Genomic DNA, 14,305 nt, shown 5'->3' with positions numbered 1-14,305 from the left:
TTTTGTGAAACAAAATTCAGCATAACTATCTTGTTTGCTGTGTCATACAACGTCATTGTGATAATAATAATAATAATAATAATAATAATAATAATAATAATAATAAGAGTTGTAAGAGAAGAAGAGACCCCTTGGGTCATTTAGCCCAACCCCCTTCTGCCCTTGTGCCGTGGGGGGCAGATAAATGGCTTCGATGGGCCGCATCCGGCCCCCGGGCCTTAGTTTGGGGACCCCTGCACTAAAGGGTCTGAAGAAGCAGACAGACACAATTGCATCAATATTGGAAATTCATTGACCCGGGAGGTTAGTGTGGAGAATGACTGACAGCTCCTGGTGTCACACACCTATCCTGCAGCACAACTGAACATACTAGAGAAGTTTGGGGATGGTTAACGTTGCTTTCTGGAGGCTTTGAAACAGAAAAGCCATCTGCCTGGGATGCTTTGAATGCGATGTTCCTGCTTCTTGGCAGAATGGGGCTGGACTAGATGGCCCCCCAAGTCTCTCCCAACTCTAGGTGGAGTCCCAAGAAGAGGGGGAGAGGGGGCGTGGCCTGGGAGGAGAGGCCCCGCCCACAGCAGGAGCAGGTTTCCCGGGGGGAGAGTTGCAGAGACAAAGAGGCAGCAGCTGGACTCGCTCCTTCCCGATCACGCGGTGAGTCCTCTTTTTTTTTCCCCGTCTTCTATTTTTAGGGAAGCCTCAGATCTGGAGGGGAGAAGAGGTGAGAAGACCCCTCTCTTTGTTGCTCAGCTTGGAGGGAGGAGGGGGAGAAGAAGCAAAGGCCCACCGGGAAACATGGGGCAGGAATGTGGATTACATCTCCCAGGAAGCTCCGGACACAAGGAGGGCCATGGGGCTGAGGGTGGGCTCTATACTTGACCCTCCAAGTTTATTTATTTTATTTATTTGTTTACAGCATTTATATTCCCGCCCTTCTTTCTCACCCCGAAGGGGACTCAGGGCGGATCACATTACACACATATAGGCAAACATTCAATGCCTTTTAAACACAGGACAAAGACAAACAACATAGCTCCGAGCGGGCCTCGAACTTATGACCTCCTGGTCAGTGATTCATTGCAGTTAATTGCACTGGCTTGCTCTCCCGTCTGCGCCACAGCCTCGGGCTAAGTTTCCCTCCCTCCGTCGCTAAGGATGAATGCAATGCCAAAGCCCCCCACCCCACACACAAACAACCCCTCCCTCCTATCCGGCTCCTTTCATCCCCACTCTCCTTCTTGAGACCCCTTTCCATCCCTTCCTTCCTCCTGGAAGTCTCAGCCTGGTCTCCCTCCCAGGAGAAGAAAGGCTTGGAGGCTCCAGAGCAGAGGTTCTCAACCTGTGGGTCCCCAGGTGTCTTGGCCTAAAACTCCCAGAAATCCCAGCTGTTGGGAGTTGAAGGCCAAAGCATCTGGGGACCCACAGGTTGAGAACCACTGCTCAAAACGGAAGGGAAGAGAAGCAGGTGCTGGAGGAACACATGAGATGTTCACAAGATGCATAAGGAAGTCAGCGAAAGGCAGGGTTGTTGTATGTTTTCCGGGCTGTATGGCCATGTTCCAGAAGTATTCTCTCCTGACGTTTCGCCCACATCTATGGCAGGCATCCTCAGAGGTTGAGAGGTACCTCGCAACCTCTGAGGATGCCTGCCATAGATGTGGGCGAAACGTCAGGAGAGAATACTTCTGGAACATGGCCATACAGCCCGGAAAACATACAACAACCCTGTGATCCCGGCCATGAAAGCCTTCGACAACACATTGAAGTCAGTGAAACTCTCCAAAGTCCAGCTTGGAGACCGGACAAGAGCTGGACAGAGAAATTTGGCTGGAGTCAGAGCTGGAGGAAAGAGGGCTATATACTAGCATACCACAATACACACGTTAAAACCTACATGAGAGCATATACATTTAAGTTGTTGTTTTTTCATATATATATATTCCTATAGCATTTGATATAGATATCTGTGCCCTATCGAAAGTCAGAAGCAAGTCAAAGTATGAACCAGTTTTGGGACAAACTGAGGAGGAACGTACTGGCTCAAGCTTCAAAATTAGAACTCATCAGGTTATTACAATATGAAGTACACATAATAACACTATATATGGAAAATGTGATGCTATTTGAGGGCCATCTTATATATATTTATTTATTATTACAGTCAATGATCAGCAACAAAAAACATACAAGCATCAGAATAGAACAGAAACATATACAGTAGAGTCTCACTTATCCAACAAACGGGCCGTTGGATAATAAGGAGGGATTAAGGAAAATTATTACAGTAGAGTCTCACTTATCCAACGTTCTGGATTATCCAACGCATTTTTGTAGTCAATGTTTTCAATGCATTGTGATATTTTGGTGCTAAATTCGTAAATACAGTAATTACTACATAGCATTAATGCGTAATGAACTACTTTTTCTGTCAAATTTGTTGTATAACATGATGTTTTGGTGCTTAATTTGTAAAACCATAACCTATTTTGATGTTTAATAGGCTTTTCCTTAATCTCTCCTTATTATCCAACATATTCACTTATCCAACGTTCTGCCGGCCCGTTTATGTTGGATAAGTGAGACTCTACTGTATTATTATTATTAACTGCATTTCTATACCGCTTTTCTCACCCCTGGGGGGACTCAAAGCGGTTTACAACATAATAAATGGCAAAATTCAATGCCTTACATAAAAATATATCACATATCTAAATCAAAAACATACAACTGTAGATTAAAACCATTAAAACTATTATTAAACATCAAATTGCGTTATGATTTTACAAATTAAGCATCAAAAACATGTTTTACAACAAATTTGACAGAAAAAGCAGTTCAATACACAGCAATGTTATGTAGTAATTACTGTATTTACGAATTTAGCACCAAAACATCACAATGTTCTTTTGATTTTGCTTAATGTAGTGTATATTATCTTTTATTGTATTGTTTAATGTCTTATGATTTGTTGTTTTATTTATATTCTGTGATATTGTATTGTTCTGGGCATGGCCCCATGTAAGCCGCCCCGAGTCCCCATTGGGGAGATGGTGGCGGGGTATAAATAAAGATGATGATGATGATGATGATGATGATGATGATGATGATTATGTATTGAAAACATTGAATACTAAAAGGCAGACTGCATTGGATAATCCAGAACATTAGATAAACAAATGTTGCATAAGTGAGACTCTACTGTATTTATATATTACAAAAAATATACAAGCAACAGAATAGAATAGAAATATATACATTTAGGTATTAAGAAACACTGTTGGTAATGGGAGCATGGTACATTGTCATAAGAAGAATCTAAATCCTAGAATAAATGCACTTTGGTGCCACTTGAACTGCATTGTCTGGATGGTCTGCCATCCTGGGAGGGGGAGTTTAATGAGGTAGCAGCAAAAGAAGGCTTTGTCATACTACAACTCCCAGGATTCCTCTCAGTTTTGGAACTGTATATACAGGGAAACAAGGGAATTGGGGCTGAAGGTGAGAGGAAGGGGAAGGCAAGAACAATGCGAGGGGATTCCCATAGTGTTACTTCATCAAGTTTGCTCTAAACTGCCAGGGCTTTGCTTTTCTCACAGTGGCAACTCAAAAATGGGTTGTAAAGACCCCTTTTTCCTTGAGGGTAGTAGATTATTAACCTGGTCTTCATCTCACCTTTGTCTTGCATAGACCTTGCTTCACGACATCTTCCGATGGAGAAGGGAAGAGGTTCTTCAGCCCTGACGGAGCCCAGAGTGAAGATGGAGGAGCCAAACCAGACCAGCCCTGAAGGGGGAAGAGAGCCCAGCACAATGTGGGGCAGGAGAAGGGTTGGGGTCCCAGGCAGAATGGGACAGGATGTCCTGGAGGAGAAGGCCTTCAGCACAGAACTTCAGTGCCAACGCTTCAGGTGCTTCTGCTATGAGGAAGCCTTGGGGCCCCGGGAGGTGTGCAGCCGCCTCCACTCTCTCTGCCGCCTGTGGCTGAAGCCTGAGGAACATACAAAGGCGGAGATGCTGGACCTGGTGCTCCTGGAGCAGTTCCTGGCCGTCCTTCCTGCGGAGATGGAGCGCTGGGTGAGGGAATGTGGGGCAGAGACCAGTTCCCAGGCCGTGGCTTTGGCTGAAGGATTCCTCCTGAGTCGGGCAGAAGAGGAGAAGGCGCTGCAGGAAGAGCGGCAGGAGAGAGAAGTCCTTCAGGCCCAGGTGGTCCCATTGGGGACCAGCAAGACGTTCCCTTCCAGGTGGATCAAGCTGGAGGAGGAGGAGGACACAGGAGAGTCTCCGCCAGGTGAGAGGCCTTTTGCTTGGTCCTCGTTCTCAAGATTCCTCCAGACATATATTCTTTGGTTATATCCCCAGTAAGACTTATTTTCAATAACTGGATTGTTAGAACATTTCTAAGAATGTTATTAGAATATCTAGATGCATGATGCTATTGCATTAAACCGGCTGCATTGAGTGAATGCTTATGCCTGATAAAACATTGTTGGTTGTTAATTTTCTATTTCCTTCTGTTCTTTGGTATTTCACAGGGGAAGAGCCAAGGATGCTGGGAAGCCACAATTACTCATCTCTTTGTGAAACAGAAGACACAGGCTCAATGGAGCAGGATCAGGTAAAAGCATGGAAGTAGAAACGAAGTGTAGATAATTCTGGAATTGTCCAGGGCCATGCTATGTGGCTGGAAAGGTTCTTCCATTGCTTTGTTTTCTGCTTCTGCCCAAGTTTCCTTTTAAGGATGCTGTTCTCTAAGGCCTTCCTCTTCCACAAGGCCCACACAGTGCTTTCCACTTTGGACTGAATCCCCTGTTCAAACCTTCATTAGTGAACCTAATTGTATGTTATGGAAGAACCACCTGGGAGGTCACTTCTTGGTGGGTGGTCTCAGGATCCAGAACTCCCTTCCCAAAGAGAGGAGACTGATGTGTGTCCGTCCACCTGTCCCTCAGGTTTCTTGTCAGGGGTTCTATCCAGTCATAAAATTCCCTGTTAGAGCAGAAGGGACCCTATTAGCTCCAGTTAAGGAGCCAGATTAATTTCTTTAAAACTTGACTTATTGTCTTACTTATTTTAGTTATTTATTTACCACATTTTTAATCCACCTTTCTCAACCCCGACGGGGACTCAAGGCAGTTTGCACAGGTACTTGTTCAGTACCTACAAAGCACATATCCAACATATATTACAATATATAGAAGTAAGGTTAAACAATAATATTAAAAACCTAACAGTCAATTAAAATCATGCCGTCCGAGGTACCTCCCTTAGCAGAACTGAAACAATATATTATAGAGTTGCTGATGATGGACAAAATAGTGATGCACTTAAGAGGAGAACCTTTAGAGAACTTTGTCAAGGAATGGCAACCAATGATCCAACATTTCAATGTAAAATTAATCTAAAAATATACATAGAGGAAGCTAATAGACTGAAGGCAAGGAGGAAACGGATATAAATTTGGAACTTATAATATTTTTATATGTATAAATAGAAGACTGTGACCCCTTATTGAAAATATATTGTCTGAGAAATGATTATGAAAGACTAATAGATGAAAGTATTGCACTGTATGCAACAAACACTTGCAATGTATGTATATTTGAATGCATGAAAATAAACATTATGCGCGCAACGACTATGGAACGGCTTAGACTATGTCTCTCGGACGGCATGATTATATATATATATATATATATATATATATATATATATATATATATATAAAAATCATGCCGTCCGAGAGACATAGTCTAAGCCGTTCCATGGTCGTTGCACAAATATACATATATTATTGTACTACGTTCTTAACCAAAGGCTTGATCCCAGAGCCAGGACTTCCCTTTCTTCTTGAAGGCTAGGATGGAGGGGCAGTGTCTTATATTTGGTCTTGCTATTTTTCTGCTTAGTAACAACAATCTAAGAAATATCTGGCCTTGATCAATTTCCAATGTGCGGTAAGCTCCCAACAAGTGAGTGATTTTTGTTACAAAAAGAATTTTTTTCAATTTCCCCCCCAAGCTAGGGACATAAGAAGTTCCTTCCAAATCATACTTTTCTAATGCACCATTAGTAAGCGTTACATTTTTAACATGTGATCTTTTTGTTTGGCTCAGTAATCGAATATCATTCAGCACTGCCTGAATTCATCAGTCAAGTTTTTTTCCCTTTGCTTTCCTATTCTGGATCAAAGCCATTACACTTGATTGTGCTCCTCTCCCTTTCTTTCTTCTCCCTTTCTTTCTTCGTGGACAGTTTTTAATTAAATGCGGTGTGTTGCTACACCCCAAACACCTCCTTACATGACACACAGCTGGGAACTTCTCTGTATTACTTTTAACCCCTTCATGGGGCTTTCTCTGCTCAGCAGAACACTCCGGGACCAATTCCAGGTGTTTTTCCTGCTCCAAAATTCTTGCAGAGACATAGTACAGAGTTAAATTTGTTTCTGGTACATTCTGCATTGTAAACACAAAATTGTCCCAACTTTTGCCCAAAGAACATAGTAATATAAATGCTTTATGAGTCTCTTTAAAGGTCATTTGTCTGTCCTTCAGCTCCACAAACAAAGTCCTTAACTTTGGTAAACTTTTATAGCTTTAAATTATAAACACATTGTGTCAGTATAATTTTGATACCTGTAGTCTCTGGCTGTTAAACACTATGCAGAAGCTCCCAATAATAATAATAATAATAATAATAATAATAATAATAATAATAATAATAATAACTTTATTTCTAGCCTGCCCTCCCTCCCCAGAGGGACTCAGGGCAGCTAACATACGTATAAACGGCAAACATTCAATGCCATAAATTCCTCATTAATATCAAAAGTTTAAAATGACAATAACATACATGTTATAATAAAAAATTCCACATTAGAAAAAGCAATGGCACTCAGTAAAAACATTATTGCACAGAGTGAGCGTATACCTGGGCCAATTTAGATGAAATGTTCAGTCCTTGTTCTAGTTTCACTTAGACCATAGCTGCTATGGTGTGGCAGTTATGTTGGTCCTCCTCCTCTCTGTATGCTAAGGTGCATAGATGTGTCTTTAACTGTTTCTTAAAGGAGAGGAGGGTGGGGGCCATTTTTATTTTATTTAGGGAGGGAGTTCCAGAGGTGGGGGGCAATCACGGAGAAGGCAGCCTCTCTTGATCCCACCAGCCGCGTTGTGACGGAGTGGGACTGAGAGCAGGGCCTCCTCCACTGACCGAAGTGCCCAAGATGATCTATACAGCGAGATGCGATGTGACAAATAGCCTGGACCTGAGCCGTGTGGCTGTTGTAGCATTTCTAAGGTAGACCAGCTGGGCATCTTCCATGGACAACATTATAGATGCTTTGGCTTTTTCATCAGCTCTGAGCTCTGCTGAACTTGCCTCAGCTTCTGGTGGATTCTCAAGCAGACTCGGGAAAAGCTTCAGGTTAACAGTCCATGTTGAATAATTAGTAGCATTCAGTCTTTCAAAAGGTAAAGTGCTACTTATGGAGAGAGACATTGCTGCACTGCTGCTCAGCCTTCTTCACCACTCACAAAACATCTCTCTGAGGATTCTGGTCCTTGAGAGTCCTTGCACTGGTTGTGCTGGGTGCGCTGGGCCCATAACCAAAGTCAGGGGTTCTATACAGTCATAAAATTCCCTGTTAGAGTGGAAGGGACTCTATTAGCTCCAGTTAAGGAGCCAGATTAAGGAGATGAGCACCAACCCCCAGAGTTGGTCACGACTGGACTTAACGTCAGGGGAAAACTTTACCTTACCTTAAGGAGCCAGATACCTTCAGGAAGTTTTAGTGGTCTTCTCCAGGAACAAGAACAGGCAGATAAAGTAGTTCTTTCCAAAAGGAAGGTTTTTCTCTTTGGTTGCAAAATCATAAACACAGTATATACAATATGTACAACCTCTCTCTCTACAATCCAACACACCATCCACATCAGTTCTTAAAAACTCTCATCCTCATCAAAATAACACAGGGTTACTACAACTGATATACTATAGGCTCAGCACTAACCACCACACTCCAATTACAATGACACCTATAGACAAGCCCGGGGCCCCTTCTACACTGCCATATAATCCAGATTATCAAAGCAGATCATCCACATTATTTGCTATATAATCCAGATTATCAAAGCAGATATATGGATTATATGAGTCTACACTGCAATATAATCAATTTCAAAGCAAATAATCTGGACTTTATATGGCAGTGTAGAATGGGCCTGAGACTCTGATCCTGTTATCATCATTTAAAGAAATATTGTGCAATTGACAAATCCTGACGCTTCTTTCTCCGAATAGAAGAAGGGTTTTCTGTTGCAACACGCCTTGTTTAGTTGGAACAGGGCTCATACAGCACACAGGATCTTGTACATATCATTTGCTGTATTATGGTTTTACCATTTGTCCTGGTTTTAATTTTTGATAGCTCAATTGTTTTTTCTACTTCTGGATTTGCGAATGTTTAACTGGAACTGTTTTAATCTGCTGTAAACTTCCTTAACTCCCCAATTGGGGAAAATATGTCTAGCAGTGCAAGAAGCATTGCTGATCTGTGTGTCCTAATCCTTCTCTTTCAGGTGACTTTTGAGGATGTGTCTGTTTATTTCAGTGAGGAGGAGTGGGCCCTTCTAGATCTGGATCAACAGGCCCTGCATTGGGTGGTCATGGGAGAGAATTATAAGACATTGGCCTCTTTCGGTAAGGATCCCTCTGCATCTTGGTCCGTAGAAATCAGTTTAGGAAATGCCACCAGTTTCTGCAGTCTTGCTGCATAGCTTAGGATCATGATTTTTCATCCAAACATTTTTCCATTGTTCCTGTTGAATTTGTGTAACTCTATTTTGAGCCCATTTGGCCATATAGTCTTTCTCTTGTTCTTCCTCCATGTCATATATTAACAGTTTAGACATTTTTGAAATCAAATGATCATTCCCTGATTACAACTGAACTTCCAACTCTGATTTAATGCTACAAGTTCAAACAGGTTTTTATCCATCAGTGATTTTTCCATGGGCAGACCACTTGATTATTTGCAGGTTAGCCACCACCTCTTCCAAGCATCTTTCCTCCTTCCTGAAACACAAGGCAGATCATGTTGAGGAGGAGTCTGAGTTTCTGCTAGCCACATCCCCTCTCTTCCTTCTTTCTGCCCTACAGCTAGATCTTACAATAGTGATTCTCAACCTGTGGGTCTCAAGATGTTTTGGCCTACAACTCCCATAAATCTCAGCCAGTTTACTAGTTGTTAGGATTTCTGGAAGTTGAAGGCTAAAACATCTGGGGACCCACAGGTTGAGAACCACTGTCTTGCAAGTTCATAAGGGTCACAGCAAAGAAAAGGCATCTAGGAGGCAGCTGGAGAAAGGGGGTGAAGGGCTGAACTGAGCCTTGTCTGCCACTCACCCTTGCAAACCAAAACTCACTCAGAGACTCCGGTTGCAGAGGAGAGGAATCAAGGAGCGTGGGGTGTGTGCTCATCAAATTTGCAGATGACACCAATTTGGGAGAGATAGCTAATAGGATCAGAATCCAAAAAGACCTTATTAGATTAGAAAACGGGGGCAAAACAATTTAAATTAATGTAAACAGGGAGAAAACTCCCCAAATACATATTTTAAATTAATGGATTATATCACTTTTCAAGATGCTTGCACATACAAATACAACTAAAATGCTTTCTAATTAGTGTGACATAAGTCATTCTCCAGAACAGATATGGGTTTTTTTAAATAAAATAATCTTTATTTAAATTTTGGTATACATAAAAACATTTGGGGGTAAAAGGGGTTAGGATTGAGGAAGGGAAACAGGGTGGTGGGGGTGGTGGGGCAGGTAAAGGAGGGGAGGTTCAGGGTTGGAAAAAGGTTACTGGGGTGGTACTTCCAGGACATTCCCATTGGTTGTATATCATTTTCCTTTCCATTCTGTACAAATCCTTAATACAGTTCCACATTCTTTTCTCAGTAATTTGTATCAGTCTTCAATATATATTGCTGGAGAGAAGTGGCTTCGTTTTCCCTTCTTCTTTCAATCTTCTTAATTTTCTTTTCTTTTAGTTGATTTTTTAAAGATTTTAAATACTTTTCTAATTGTCTCCAATCGGTTTCTTTCCTTGGTCTTCCTTGGTGTTTGGCTATCAAAAAAGTTAATCTATCCATATTTTTTATTTCTAGTATTTTGACTAGCCATTCTTCTATCGTAGGTATCTTATCTTGTTTCCAGTATCTAGCGTAGACAATCCTGGCCGCTGTTGATAAGAATGTTAAAATCTTCTCTTCATTTGATCCGGGGGGCAGTTTAAAGATATTCAATAAGTACATTTCCTGAAGTTTCTGAAAATTAACACCTAAAATCTGTTGAATATTTTCATGTATTTTCTTCCAATATTCTTTTGCCCATTTGCAATTCCACCACATGTGGTAGAACAGATATGTTTTTGATATCTAAACCTATTCTTAAAATAGAAAGCATGACATTTTTACCCAGAATAATTTTGGATCATAATCCTGTTGCTCTGGTGTTGTTTACTAGGACAGAACATTCAACTGGAAAATTAAAATTATTATTAAATGATGGAAAAACAATATTAGAAAGTGAAAAATAAATTAATACTGAGATTAGGATGATCTAGGCTGCTAGTTAGTTGATTTCATGCTTCTGTTTTCTCATGCCTTCTTACTGTTTCTCTTTTCTTCAAGGTGTTGCTGAAAAAGAGAGTGAAAATGTGGGAGCACCATGTAAAGTTTGGCTGGAAACAGCAAGATATAAAGAAGGGGGAAAGAGTATCATGGAAATGGAATCAGAAGAATATAGAAGGAAGGAGTGTTCTACCAATACGAGGGAAATCACACAAGAAACGGTTGACAAAAGCAGGCCGATCAGAAACTGCCTTGTCTTTGAGAATAGCTTCTTGCATGAGGAATCATGCCTGAATGATGATATCACAAATGATATAGAGAAAGGACAATATAAATGCAATCAACTGGAAGAAAGCTTTGGCTCTGGTATACACCTTACAAACTATGACAATCCACTAATGGTGCACAAGCCATATAATTGCCTGGACTGTGGGAAATGTTTCCATCATAAAGAAAGCCTAAGAAGACACCAAAAATCCCACTTGGAACAGAAGCCGTTTAAGTGCCTAGAATGTGGAAAAGGCTTTACTGAAAAGAGAACTCTCATTGGACATGAAATGAATCACAGAGGAGACAAACCCTATAAATGCCTGGAATGTGGAAAAGGTTTTCTTCAAAAGAGAAATCTCATTGGACATGAAAGGAACCACAGAGGAGAGAAGCCCTATCAATGCCTGGAGTGTGGGAAGAGTTTCTGCTTGAGAAATACTCTCAAAGTGCACCAAAAGACCCACTTGGGGGAAAAGCCACATAAATGCTTGGAGTGTGGGAAAAGCTTTGCTGAAAAGAGAACTCTCATTGGACATGAAATGAGTCACAGAGGAGAGAAACCCTATAAATGCCTGGAGTGTGGAAAAGGGTTTCTTCAAAAGAGAAATCTCACTGGACATGAAATGAGTCACAGAGGAGAGACACCCTATGAATGCCAGGAGTGTGGGAAGAGTTACAGCCTTAAATCTGTTCTTATCTCTCACCAGAACAGTCATACAGGGCAGAATGGTCATAAAGAAGAGAAATCAAAGATGTGTCTAGAGTGTGGAAAGAGCTTCCATCGGAGAGCAAGTCTCAAGAAGCACCAAAATATCCACACAGGAGAAAAGCCGTATCAATGCCTGGAGTGTGGGAAATGCTTCCGTCGAAAAGAAGCCCTAAGCAGACACCAAACAACCCACTCAGGAGAAAAGCCATATACATGCCTGGAGTGTGGGAAAAGCTTCAGTCTAAAAGAAGCTCTAAGCAGACACAAAAGAATTCACACAGGAGAAAAACCACATAAATGCCCTGACTGTGGAAAAGGTTTCTATCTAAACGGAGACCTCAACAGACACCAAAGAACCCACACAGGAGAGATGACATATAGATGCCTGGAGTGTGGAAAAGAGTTCTGTCAAAAAGGAAAACTCAAGAGACATCAAAACATCCACACAGGAGAGAAACCATACAAATGCCTGGAGTGTGGGAAAAGCTTCCGTCTAAAAGAAGCCCTAAGCAGACACCAGACAACCCACTCGGGAGAAAAGCCACATAAATGCCTGGAGTGTGGGGAAAGCTTCCAGCAAAACCGAGCCCTAAACAGACACCAAAAAATACACATGGGAGAGAAGCCATATACATGCCTGGAGTGTGGAAAAAGCTTCTGTCAAATACGGGCCCTAAGTAGACACCAAGCAACCCACTCAGGAGAGAAGCCATATAAATGCCAGGAGTGTGGGAAATGCTTTCGTCGAAAAGGAGCCCTAAGCAGACACGAAAAAACTCACACAGGAGAGAAACCATATAAATGCCAGGAGTGTGGAAAGGGCTTTATTGCCAAGAGAAGTTTCATTGGGCATCAAATGAACCACCGGGGAGAGGCGCCCTATAAGTGCCAGGAGTGCGGCAAGGGCTTTATCTACAAAAGAGGTCTCTTCCTGCATGAAATGAACCACAGAGGAGATAAACCCTATAGTTGTCTAAAATGTGGGAAGAGTTTTAACTGCCAATATGTCCTGAAAAATCACCAGAATACTCATGTCGAAGAAAAGCCCCACACATGCCTGGAATGTGGGAAGAGCTTCAGTTGGATAGAAAGCTTCAGGTACCACCTAAAAACCCACACAGGAGAGAAGCCGTATAAATGCCTGGAGTGTGGGAAAGCCTTTTCTCAGAGGAAATATCTCACTGGGCATCAGATGCATCACAGAGGAGAGAACCCCTATCAGTGTCTGGAATGTGGGAAGAGTTACATGTTCAAATCAGGTCTCAAAAGTCACCAGGAGAGAAAGCATGCGCATGCCAAGAGTGTGGGAAAAGTTCAGTCTTCTCCAGAATAGCCACACAATGAAGAAAACACATCTGGACAGAAAGCCAATTTAGCCGTTGCATTGATTTTCTTTTCTAGTGTAAAAATTTATTCAAGACATGTTAGATCTACTTTTGTCACACTTTCAGGAATAGTACGGGCCTAGTGCACTGTTGATGCCTCACCAGCTGATGTGATGTATCCACACTGATTTCCTCCTTTTCAGATGTATGTTGCTGTCAGGATTTTGCTCAGTTTCTTCTACGCTTTTTGCAGATTTTGACAGAGAAATAAAGGTATTTTATGTCTGCATATTGTAATGTACATGTGTCAATCACCAGGCCTGCCATGTCTGTTTACTCCCTTTGATCAATAGCTTTGCCAAAGTGGAGGCAAAGGAAGACAAAAGAGCCAGGTTGAATGAACAGACACTTTCCTCCCTCCCTCCTTTCATCCTCCTGGCACTGTGTTAGGGATTCCTCATCTTCAGAAAAGGAAGGGGAGCAGGAAAGTGTTCAGGAATTAAAGGGGGAGTTGGAATCTGAGGAGGAAATTTTGCAAGTACCCACATTTCAGGAAAGGCAAAAGGAAACAGAGCAGAGACGCTGTACAGCTAGAATAGCTGCCAGAAATGCTAAAGTAATTGGGAACTGCCCTAGCAGCTGCAGCGTGGGGGAACTCGGGGCTATAAATCAGAAGCAGGAGTAGTCAGCTTTCGCTGGTAACAAACTGACTCTAATGCTTAAGCCTTTGCTCCCCTTGTGCCTGCTTCGAGTCTGCGTTTGGGAAACTGCTCCTAAGGATTTATTGTTGCTTCTTTGTCTGAAGTAAGACTGCTGCTTGATTTGGGAATTTATCAGAGACTTAAAAACTGTGTTTGCATTAAGACTTCTTTGCTTTCTTCTGCATTATTCAACTGTGTGTGCTGTTCTTTATGTTTTGCTGAAGTAAAGCAGTTTTCATTTACTTACCACGGTGTTTTAAGCCTGTTCTTGAGAGACAAATCAGGACACACTGGCCATGGGAGACTTTTGCAACATCTTTATAGCCAAAACGGTTGCTTGCTGGCCATTTTGCAACCAGTTATTCTCTCCCCCTCTCCAGGGTAAAGGTAAAGGTTTTCCCCTGATATAAGTCTAGTCGTGTCAGTTAAGTCTAGTCGTGTCCGACTCTAGGGTTGGTGCTCATCTCCATTTCTAAGCCGAAGAGCTGGCATTGTCCGTAGACATCTCCAAGGTCATGTGGCCACTGGCATGACTGCATGGAGCGCCATTACCTTCCCGCCAGAGCGGTACCTATTGATCTACTCACATTTGCATGTTTTCGAACTGCTAGGTTGGCAGAAAGTGGGGATGACAGTGAGAGCTTACCCGTTCCCCGGATAC

The 14,305-nt window shown here is 42.1% G+C and overlaps 1 protein-coding gene across 1 annotated transcript; it reads left to right on the top strand.

The window, feature by feature from the left end:
• Nucleotides 1-466: 466 nt before the first annotated feature.
• Nucleotides 467-13,890, top strand: LOC100556161 (zinc finger protein 420). The gene is made up of 5 exons (XM_062972966.1): nt 467-654; nt 3,688-4,287; nt 4,532-4,614; nt 8,579-8,699; nt 10,700-13,890. The coding sequence occupies exons 1-5, from the start codon at nt 489-491 to the stop codon at nt 12,949-12,951; spliced, it is 3,222 nt and encodes a 1,073-aa protein (XP_062829036.1). The 5' UTR covers nt 467-488; the 3' UTR covers nt 12,952-13,890.
• Nucleotides 13,891-14,305: the final 415 nt, after the last annotated feature.

This window comes from Anolis carolinensis, chromosome 2 (assembly GCF_035594765.1).
Source record: "Anolis carolinensis isolate JA03-04 chromosome 2, rAnoCar3.1.pri, whole genome shotgun sequence".
Lineage (NCBI taxonomy): Eukaryota > Metazoa > Chordata > Lepidosauria > Squamata > Dactyloidae > Anolis > Anolis carolinensis.
This window is presented reverse-complemented; position numbering and strand designations above follow the sequence as displayed.

Bases quoted from the DNA above. Each gene is read 5' to 3' on its own strand.
- LOC100556161 (XM_062972966.1), top strand. From the start codon at position 489: ATGGCCCCCCAAGTCTCTCCCAACTCTAGGTGGAGTCCCAAGAAGAGG. The intron at 4,615-8,578 runs GTAAAAGCATGG...CTTCTCTTTCAG, and splicing joins GCTCAATGGAGCAGGATCAG to GTGACTTTTGAGGATGTGTC. The intron at 8,700-10,699 runs GTAAGGATCCCT...CTTTTCTTCAAG, and splicing joins TAAGACATTGGCCTCTTTCG to GTGTTGCTGAAAAAGAGAGT.